At 35.5% G+C, this 11,886-nt stretch overlaps 1 protein-coding gene across 1 annotated transcript; it reads left to right on the top strand.

The window, feature by feature from the left end:
* The first annotated feature begins 11,022 nt into the window (after positions 1–11,022).
* On the top strand, positions 11,023–11,382 carry LOC139849818 (uncharacterized mitochondrial protein AtMg01250-like). The gene has a single exon (XM_071839440.1). The coding sequence runs from the start codon at positions 11,023–11,025 to the stop codon at positions 11,380–11,382; it is 360 nt and encodes a 119-aa protein (XP_071695541.1).
* Positions 11,383–11,886: the final 504 nt, after the last annotated feature.

Here is an 11,886-nt window from a genome sequence, read left to right on the forward strand (position 1 = left end):
AAACTGAACGAGGATGTAATTGTAAGAATTTTTGTTAAGTAGAAGTATTTTGATAAGTGTCTTGAAGTCTTTCAAAAGTGTATAAATACATATTAAAACACTACATGTATATACATTTTAACTGAGTCGTTAAGTCATCGTTAGTCGTTACATGTAAATGTTGTTTTGAAGCCTTTAGGTTAACGATCCTGTTAAGTGTTGTTAACCCATTGTTTATTATATCAAATGAGATGTTAAATTATTACATTATCATGATATTATGATATATTAATATATCTTAATATGATATATATACAATTAAATGTCGTTACAACGATAATCGTTACATATATGTCTCGTTTCGAAATCATTAAGTTAGTAGTCTTGTTTTTACATATGTAGTTCATTGTTAATATACTTAATGATATGTTTACTTATCATAATACCATGTTAACTATATATATATATCCATATATATGACATCATATAGTTTTTACAAGTTTTAACGTTCGTGAATCACCGGTCAACTTGGGTGGTCAATTGTCTATATAAAACCTATTTCAATTAATCAAGTCTTAACAAGTTTGATTGCTTAACATGTTGGAAACACTTAATCATATAAATATCAATTTTATTTAATATATATAAACATGGAAAAGTTCGGGTCACTACAGTACCTACCCGTTAAATAAATTTCGTCCCAAAATTTTAAGCAGTTGGAGGTGTTGACGTATCTTCTGGAAATAAATGCGAGTATTTCTTCTTCATCTGATCTTCTCGTTCCTTGGTGAACTCGGGTCCTCTACGAGCATTCCATCGAACCTTAACAATTGGTATCTTATTTTTCTTGAGCCTTTTAACCTCACGATCCATTATCTCGACGGGTTCTTCAATGAATTGTAGTTTTTTCATTGATTTTAATTTTGTCTAAAGGAATAGTGAGATCTTCTTTAGCTAAACACTTTTTCAGATTCGAGACGTGAAAAGTATTATGTACATTGGCGAGTTGTTGAGGTAATTCAAGTCGGTAGGCTACTGGTCCGACACGATCTAAAATCTTGAATGGTCCAATGTATCTTGGATTTAGTTTCCCCCGTTTACCAAATCGAACAACGCCTTTCCAAGGCGAAACCTTAAGCATGACCATCTCCCCAATTTCAAATTCTATATCTTTCTTTTTAAGGTCCGCGTAGCTCTTTTGTCGACTCTGAGCGGTTTTCAACCGCTTCATTCCAACAAATTCATTCCAAGGCTAAACCTTAAGCATGACCATCTCCCCAATTTTCTCTGTAGTTTCTTGGATTATCTACAGACCCGTAATCTGTCTATCCCCCAATTCATTCCAACAAATTGGAGATCTGCACTTTCTACCATAAAGTGCTTCGAACGGTGCCATTTCGATAATCGAGTGGTAACTGTTGTTGTAGGAAAATTCTGCTATTGGTAGATGTCGATCCCAACCATTTCCAAAATCAATAACACATGCTTGTAGCATGTCTTCAAGAGTCTGTATCGTCCTTTCACTCTGCCCATCGGTTTGTGGATGATAGGCAGTACTCATGTCTAGACGAGTTCCCAATGCTTGTTGTAATGTCTGCCAAAACCTTGAAACAAACCTGCCATCCCTATCAGAGATAATAGAGATTGGTATTCCATGTCTGGAGACGACTTCTTTCAAATACAGTCATGCTAACTTCTCCATCTTGTCATCTTCTCTTATTGGCAGGAAGTGTGTTTATTTGGTGAGACGATCAACTATTACCCAAATAGTATCAAAACCACTTGCAGTCCTTGGCAATTTAGTGATGAAATCCATGATAATGTTTTCCCATTTACATTCCGGGATTTTGGGTTGTTGAAGTAGACCTGGCAGTTTCTGATGCTCATCTTTGACCTTAGAACACGTCAAACATTCCCCTACGTATTTAGTAACATCGGCTTTCATACCTGGCCACCAAAAATGTTTCTTGAGATCTTTGTACATCTTCCCCATTCCTGGATGTATTGAGTATCTGGTTTTATGAGCTTCTCTAAGTACCATTTCTCTCATATCTCCAAATTTCGGTACCCAAATTCTTTCAGCCCTATACCGGGTTCCGTCTTCCCGAATATTAAGATGCTTCTCCGATCCTTTGGGTATTTCATCCTTTAAATTTCCCTCTTTTAAAACTCCTTGTTGCGCCTCCTTTATTTGAGTAGTAGGTTATTGTGAATCATTATATTCATAGCTTTTACTCGAATTGGTTCTCTGTCCTTTCTACTCAAAGCGTCGGCTACCACATTCGCCTTCCCCGGGTGGTAACGAATCTCAAAGTCGTAATCATTCAACAATTCAATCCACCTGCGCTGCCTCATGTTAAGTTGTTTCTGATTAAATATATGTTGAAGACTTTTGTGGCCGGTATATATAATACTTTTGACCCCATATAAGTAGTGCCTCCAAGTCTTTAATGCAAAAACAACAGCGCCTAATTCCAAATCGTGTGTCGTATAATTTTGCTCGTGAATCTTCAATTGTCTAGATGCATAAGCAATTACCTTCGTTCGTTGCATTAATACACAACCGAGGCCTTGCTTTAAGGCATCACAATATATCACAAAATCATCATTCCCTTCAGGAAATGAAAATATAGGTGCCGTAGTTAACTTTTTCTTCAACAATCGAAACGCTTTTTCTTGTTCATCCTTCCATTCAAATTTCTTCCCTTTATGCGTTAATGCAGTCAAGGGTTTTGCTATTTTGGAAAAATCTTGGATGAATCTTCTGTAGTAACCAGCCAGTCCTAAAAATTGGCGTATATGCTTCGGAGTTTTAGGGGTTTTCCACTTTTCAACGGTCTCAATCTTTGCCGGATCCACATGAATACCTTCTTTGTTTACTATGTGACCGAGGAATTGAACTTTTTCCAACCAAAATGCACACTTTGAAAACTTAGCGTACAGTTTTTCTTTCCTCAACAACTCTAGCACTTTTTTCAAATGTTCTTCGTGCTCTTGATCATTCTTTGAGTAGATAAGTATGTCAACAATGAAAACAATGACAAACTTGTCAAGATATGGCCCACACACACGGTTCATGAGGTCCATGAACACAGCTGGTGCGTTAGTCAATCTAAACGGCATAACCATAAACTCGTAATGACCGTAACGCGTTCTGAAAGCAGTCTTCGGAATATCGTCCTCCTTCACCCGCATTTGATGATACCCAGAACGTAAATCAATCTTCGAATAAACTGACGAGCCTTGTAATTGATCAAATAAGTCATCGATTCTCGGTAGTGGGTAACGGTTCTTGATGGTAAGTTTGTTCAACTTTCGGTAGTCGATACACAACCTGAATGTACCATCCTTCTTTTTGACAAATAAAACAGGATCTCCCCATGGTGATGTACTTGGTCTTATGAAACCACGCTCTAGAAGTTCTTGTAATTGGCTTTGAAGTTCCTTCATTTCGCTGGGTGCGAGTCTGTATGGAGCACGAGCTATTGGTGCAGCTCCAGGTACAAGATCTATTTGAAATTCAACGGATCAGTGTGGAGGTAATCCCGGTAATTCTTTCGGAAATACATCGGGAAATTCTTTTGCGACGGGAACATCATTGATGCTCTTTTTTCAGTTTGTACTTTCTCGACGTGTGCTTAAACATCATAGCAACCCTTTCTTATTAACTTTTGCGCCTTCAAATTACTAATAAGATTTTGCTTCGCGTTGCTCTTTTCTCCGTACACTATTAAGGGTTTTCCTTCTTCTCGTACAATGCGAATTGCATTTTTGTAACATACGATCTCTGCTTTCACCTCTTTCAACCAGTCCATGCCGATTATCACATCAAAACTCCCTAACTCTACTGGTATCAAATCAATCTTAAATGTTTTGCTAACTAGTTTAATTTCTCGATTCCGACATATATTATCTGCTGCAATTAATTTACCGTTTGCTAATTCTAGTATAAACTTATTATCCAAAGGCGTCAATGGACAACTTTATTTAGCACATAAATCCTTACTCATATAGCTTCTATCCGCACCCGAATCAAATAAAATATAAGCAGATGTATTGTCAATAAGAAACGTACCCGTAACAAGCTCCGGGTCTTCCTGCGCTTCAACGGTATTAATGTTGAAGACTCTTCCTCGGCCTTGCCCATTATTATCCCCCTGATTTGGACACATATTTTTGTAATGGCCCTTCTTCCCGCATCCGAAACAGGTAATGTCTGCATAACTTGTTCCGGCATTATTTGTTCCCTTAGCCATTGATTCGTAGATTTCACACTTTGTCGTACCATGGCCCTTTCTATTACACTTAGTACACACTGCTGTACAGAGCCCAGTTGGATGGTATCCTTCACATCTCTGGCAGAATTTCTGCCTCTTGTTGTTATTGTTGGGATTGTTGTTGTTGCGGTTGTTTTTGTTGTTGAAACGGTTGTTGTAGTTGTTGCTGGGGTGGTTGTTGTTGTTGCGTTTGTTGTTGCGAAAATTGGTGCGATTGTAGTTATGATTGTTGGGTTGATTATTGAAATTGTGACCCTTGTCACTGGTTTCTTCCCATTTCCTCTTGACTTGTTTCGTATTTGCTTCTTCGACCGCCTATTCTTTAATCCTTTCCTCAATTTGATTTATAAGTTTATGAGCCATTCGACTTGCCTTTTGTATGGAGGCGGGCTCGTGTGAACTTATATCCTCTTGGATCCTTTCCGGTAACCCTTTTACAAATGCGTCGATTTTCTCTTCTTAATCTTCGAACGCTCCCGGACACAATAGGCACAACTCTGTGAATCGTCGTTCGTACGTGGTAATATCAAACCCTTGTGTTCGTAACCCTCTAAGCTCTACCTTGAGCTTATTGACCTCATTTCTGGGACGGTAATGCTCGTTCATTAAGTGTTTGAATGCTGACCACGGTAGTGCGTAAGCAGCATCTTGTCCCACTTGTTCGAGATAGGTATTCCACCATGTTGACGCAGTACCTGTGAAGGTATGCGTGGCGTACTTTACCTTATCTTCCTCAGCACATTTGCTTATAGCAAACACAGATTCGACCTTTTTGGTCCATCGTTTCAGTCCGACTGGTCCTTCAGTTCCATCGAATTCCAGAGGTTTACAGGCAGTGAAAGCCTTGTAGGAGCATCCTACACGGTTTCCTGTGGAGTTAACTCCACTGCAAGACCCTGAGTTATTGTTATTATGCATTGCAGCCTGTACTGCGGCTATATTTGCTGCAAGGAAAGCACGGAAGTCTTCCTCACTCATGTTCAAGTTCTGACGAGTAGTCGGTGCCATTTCCTTCAAAAATAGCTAAAAGAATTAAGTTAATCATATAGAATATTAAGAGTAGTCAATAGTATTCCGTAGCATAATATGAACTCATTTATAAAAGTTTTTCTTCATATTAGCGTTTTATAGGTTTTAATTCGGGTAATACCTACCCGTTAAGTTCATACTTAGTAGTTAACATACAATTCAACTATTACAATTCTATATGAAAACTGATTATAATAATATTTCACATTCAAACTTTTATACAATATTTTACAAACTTACAATACCGCTATTTTACATATAGCATGAAATATAGCACATAAAAACTCTAATACAAAATAGTTGCGAAGACAGTTCTAGTTAATACGCAAGTCGTTCAACAAAGGCAATAAAGATACGTAATTCATACGTCCAGAAACAAGTCATGCATTTTGGTTTTACTATGACTACTTCCCATCCTTGGTCTTGTGGAACATAACCGTTGTGACCGTTGACAAGACAACATGTTGTAATTTCGTCAAAAGGACGAGGGTTTTGTAATGTCCAACAGCCCCGTAATAATCTAAAAACCTTGTTTCTCATCCCAACTACTGAGTCCATCACTTGTGGGAATGTTTTATTTAAAAGTTGCAACCCAATGTTCTTTTTCTCAATTTGATGAGAAGCAAACATTACTAACCCGTAAGCATAATATGCTTCTTTATGTTGCATGTTAGAAGCTCTTTCTAACTCACAAAATCCTATGTTGGGATATGTTGAGTCAAAATAGGTTCTTAACCCGTAGCGTAAAATTGTATTTGGGTTTCCCGCATTTAACGCTTTAAAGAAAACACGGCGTAACTTACGGTCTCCCCAATGTGATATACCCCACCTATCAAAGGAAAGCCTTTTATAAACTAAGGCATTTCTGGAAAGTCTTTCAAATGTTTGACAAGTTAATTTCGCCATAACTAAATGTGCTGATGAATTCTGACCGACTCTAGACAAGATTTCCTCAATCATATCCTCTGGTAGGTCTTTTAAAATATTCGGTTGTCTACCCTTAACGTCCATTTTGTTTTTATACTGTAAAATAGACAAGGATTAGATTCGTAAAAGATAATTAACAAACAATACAAGTAATTTTTACATAGAACATAAAAGTACAAGTACACTACAATACATATATTACACAACATGATTACAACTCTTTAATCCGACTCACTCGTTTCTTCTTCTTCGGACTTGGTTCGTTTTTCTAATTTCCTAGGGATATATGATGCTCCCCTAATACGAGCTGTCGTTTTCCACAATGGTTTAGAAAAACCTGGTGGTTTAGAGGTTCTCGGGTCATTGTTACATTTTATGAAATACGGATGTTGCCGATACATATAAAGTTCATCAGGGTTGGAATCGGGTTTCTCTATTTTTATACCTTTTCCCTTATTATTTTCTTTCGCTTTATTAAATTGGGTCTAGGTAATTTCTATAACATCATCGGAATCCTCATCGGGATCCGATTCATCGAAAAATTGATAATCTTCCCAATATTTTGCTTCCTCGGCGGAAACACCATTGACCATTATTAACTTTGGTCCGTTGGTTGAGGATTTTATTTTATTTAATCTATTTACTATAGGTATCAATATTTCTTCTTCCGGAACCTCTTCTTCTTCCGGTTCCTCCTCTTCTGATTCCTCTTCATCCGGTTCCTCTTCTTCCGGTTCCTCTTCTTCCGGTTCCTCTTCGGGAATTTGTGAATCTTCCCAAATTATATTCGACTCTTCATTATTATTAGGTGAGTCGATGAGATTTGTACTAGTGGTAGACATCTATCACACAATATCAAACACATTAAGAGGTTAATATATCACATAATATTTACATGTTAATAATATATAATTTCCAACAAAAGTGTTAAGCAATCGTTTTTAAAGAAAAAACGGTCGAAGTCCAGACTCACTAATGTATCCTAACAAACTCGATAAGATACACTAATGCAAATTTCTGGTTCTCTAAGACCAACGCTCGGATACCAACTGAAATGTCCTGTTCATATTGATTATAAACGTTCCATATTAATTGATTTCGTCGCGAGGTTTTGACCTCTATATGAGATGTCTTTCAAAGACTGCATTCGATTTTAAAACAAACCATAACCTTTAAAATATTACGAAGATTATCAAATACTGATAATCTAAAATATAGCGTTTTTCACACGACCTTTACATAATGGTTTACAATAATATTACACATCAACATAAGTCTTCGAATGCAGTTTTTAAACAATATTATACAAGCATGGACTTCAAATCTTGTCCTTAATTTAGTATGCAACAGCGGAAGCTCTTAATAATCACCTGAGAATAAACATGCTTAAAACGTCAACAAAATTGTTGGTGAGTTATAGTTTTAACCTACATATTATTAAATCATAATAATAGATCACAAGATTTCATTTTTATAACACATCTCTTATCAAGCATTTCGCAAACTGCATAGAGATAAAAATCATTCATATGTTGAACAACTGGTAACTGACGTTAACTTAATGCATAGAATATCCCCAAAACAGAACTTCTCGTCTGTATAATAATCTCGAAGTACCAAACCATCCATAACCTGAATGGGGGTTGTTAAACCCAACAGATCTATCTTTAGGATTCGCGTCAATTAGGGGCCATTTCCCTAATTCTTAGGCTACCAGACTTGAAGGGCGATATTCGGTTTAATAATCCAACCATAGAATGTAGTTTTGCGTACTTGTGTCTATTTTGTAAAACATTTATAAAGCTGCATGTATTCTCATCCCAAAATATTAGATTTTAAAAGTGGGACTATAACTCACTTTCACAGATTTTTACTTCGTCGGGAAGTAAGAATTGGCCACTGGTCGATTCACGAACCTATAACAAATATGTACATATATATCAAAGTATGTTCAAAATATATTTACAATATTTTTTAATACGTTTTAATATTTTAAATATTTTCAGTCAGCTGTCCTCGTTAGTAACCTACAACTAGTTGTCCATAGTTAGATGTACAGAAATAAATTGATATATATTATCTTGACCCAATCCACGACCCAGTGTATACACGTCTCATGCTAGATCACAACTCAAAGTATATATATTTTTGGAATCAACCTCAACCCTGTATAGCTAACTCCAACATTACTGCATATAGAGTGTCTATGGTTGTTCCAAATAATATATATAGATGGGTCGATATGATATGTCAAAACATTTGCATACGTGTCTATGGTATTCCAAGATTACATAATATATTAGAATACATGTAAAATACAATATAAGTTAGCAAGAATATGATTTGTATAGATTTGTTACCAATTTTCACGTAGCTACAACAAGTAAAAATATCCAATCTTGTTTTACCCATAACTTCTTCGTTTTAAATCCGTTTTGAGTGAATCTAATTGCTATGGTTTCATATTGATCTTAAGTTTATGAATCTATACATAAAAATTATAAGTTTATAGTCGGAAATATAGGTTACAAGTCGTTTTTGTAAAGGTAGTCATTTCAGTCGAAAGAACGACGTCTAGATGACCATTTTGGAAAACATACTTCCATTTTGAGTTTAATCATGATTTTTGGATATAGTTTCATGTTAATAAGAAAAATCATTTTTCCAGAAGAACAACTTTTAAATCAAAGTTTATCATAGTTTTTAATTAACTAACCCAAAACAGCCCGCGGTGTTACTACGACGGCGTATATCCAGTTTTACGGTGTTTTTCGTGTTTTCAGGTTTTAAATCATTAAGTTAGCATATCATATAGATATAGAACATGTGTTTAGTTGATTTTAAAAGTCAAGTTAGAAGGATTAACTTTTGTTTGCGAACAAGTTTAGAATTAACTAAACTATGTTCTAGTGATTACAAGTTTAAACCTTCGAATAAGGTAGTTTTATATATATGAATCGAATGATGTTATGAACATCATTACTACCTCAGGTTTTGTGGATAAACCCACTGGAAATGAGAAAAATATATCTAGCTTTAAAGGATCCTTGGATGGCTTGAAAGTTCTTGAAGCAGAATCATGACACGAAAACAAGTTCAAGTAAGATTTCCACTCGAAATAAGATTGTTAGAGTTATAGAAACTGAATCAAAGTTTGAATATGAGTAGTACCTTGTATTATAAAGATATCTTACAGTAAATAAGAAAGATTTCTTGAGGTTGGATGATCACTTTACAAGATTGGAAGTAAGCTAGCAAACTTGGAAGTATTCTTGATTTTATGAAACTAGAACTTATAGAATTTATGAAGAACACTTAGAACTTGAAGATAGAACTTGAGAGAGATCAATTTGATGAAGAAAATTGATGAATGAAAGTGTTTGTAGGTGTTTTTGGTCGTTGCTATATGGATTAGATATAAAGGATGTGTAATTTTGTTTACATGTAAATAAGTCATGAATGATTACTAATATTTTTGTAATTTTATGAGATATTTCATGCTAGTTACCAAATGATGGTTCTCACATGTGTTAGGTGACTCACATGGGCTTCTAAGAGCTGATCATTGGAGTGTATATATCAATAGTACATACATCTAAAAGCTGTGTATTGTACGAGTACGAATACGGGTGCATACAAGTAGAATTGTTGATGAAACTGAACGAGGATGTAATTGTAAGCATTTTTGTTAAGTAGAAGTATTTTGATAAGTGTCTTGAAGTCTTTCAAAAGTGTATAAATACATATTAAAACACTACATGTATATACATTTTAACTGAGTCGTTAAGTCATCGTTAGTCGTTACATGTAAATGTTGTTTTAAAGCCTTTAGGTTAACGATCCTGTTAAGTGTTGTTAACCCATTATTTATTATATCAAATGAGATGTTAAATTATTACATTATCATGATATTATGATATATTAATATATCTTAATATGATATATATACAATTAAATATCGTTACAACGATAATCGTTACATATATGTCTCGTTTCGAAATCATTAAGTTAGTAGTCTTGTTTTTACATATGTAGTTCATTGTTAGTATACTTAATGATATGTTTACTTATCATAATACCATGTTAACTATATATATATCCATATATATGACATCATATAGTTTTTACAAGTTTTAACGTTCGTGAATCACCGGTCAACTTGGGTGGTCAATTGTCTATATAAAACCTATTTCAATTAATCAAGTCTTAACAAGTTTGATTGCTTAACATGTTGGAAACACTTAATCATATAAATATCAATTTAATTTAATATATATAAACATGAAAAAGTTCGGGTCACTACACCGAGGCCCTAGAAATGCCCATTCTTGAGAATGAAATTCGTGAAGCCATCCTAGAATGCGGTAGTACGAAATTCCCGGGGCCCGATGGTTTTAACATGCACTTTTTCAAAATTTTTTGGGACGTGATTAAAAAAGAATTGGTAGAGGCAATCGAATAGTTTTGGGATACGGGTGACATTTCTCGAGGATGCAATGCTTCCTTTGTCACTTTAATCCCAAAAAAATCGGATTCGATGGGGCTAGGTGACTTTCGACCTATTAGTTTAATAGGTAGTTACTATAAGATTGTGGCTAAGATCCTTTCAAACCGGCTTTGAAAAGTTTTACCTTCATTGGTTGGCTTAGAACAAAGCGCTTTTTTAGAAGGGCATTTCATTCTCGATGGAGTTTTAATTGCAAACGAGACAATAGACTATTTGAAGGCGAACCGAAAGAAAGGATTAATTTTTAAGGTTGATTTCGAGAAGGCGTTCGACAGCCTCAATTGACAATTCTTATTTGAGGTAATGAAGAGCATGGGCTTCGGGGAAAAGTGGATTAAATGGATAAATTCGTGCCTTAAATCCACTACCATCTCTATTCTTGTTAATGGCTCTCCTACGGACGAATTTTCTCTTAGCCGTGGTGTTCGTCAAGGAGATCCTTTATCCCCTTTTTTATTCATTATTGCGGAGGAAGGTTTGAGTATACTTGCAAAAGCGGCGATTGAAAAGGGTCTTTTTAAGGGGTTGAAAGTGGGTGCTAATAATGTGAATGTTTCACATTTACAATATGCAGATGACACCATCTTCTTTGGTGAATGGAGTAGAATAAACGCTCTTAATTTGAGAAACTACTCAAATGTTTTGAATTATCTTCGGGCTTAAAAGTAAATTTTCAAAAAAATTGTATTTATGGGGTTGGTGTTGATTTCTCGGAAGCAAACCGAATTGCCAGATATATCGGATGTCAAGTTGGCAAACTCCCCTTCGTTTACCTCGGGTTGCCAATTGGTTCAAAAATGAAAAAGACTAGAGATTGGGCTCTGGTGATAGATAAGTTCAAAACACGCCTATCAAGTTGGAAAATGCGTTCGTTGTCAGTTGGAGGTAGAGTAGTCCTAATCAAATCGGTTCTTAATAGTCTTCCGTTGTATTATTTTTCGCTTTTCCTCGCTCTGCCTAGTGTGTTAAAAATTCTCGAGAGTATTAGGAGAGGTTTCTTTTGGGGCGGTTCGGATACGGGGTAAAAAATCTCGTGGGTAAAATGGGAAAACGTTTTAAACACTTTCGGGAACGGGGGGTTAAATATTGGGAGTTTAAAGGGGAAAAATCTTTCTTTGTTAGGCAAATGGTGGTGGAGGTTCAAAACCGAAACGATTCCATTTGGGC

Source organism: Rutidosis leptorrhynchoides, chromosome 5 (genome assembly GCF_046630445.1).
Source record: "Rutidosis leptorrhynchoides isolate AG116_Rl617_1_P2 chromosome 5, CSIRO_AGI_Rlap_v1, whole genome shotgun sequence".
Taxonomy (NCBI): domain Eukaryota; kingdom Viridiplantae; phylum Streptophyta; class Magnoliopsida; order Asterales; family Asteraceae; genus Rutidosis; species Rutidosis leptorrhynchoides.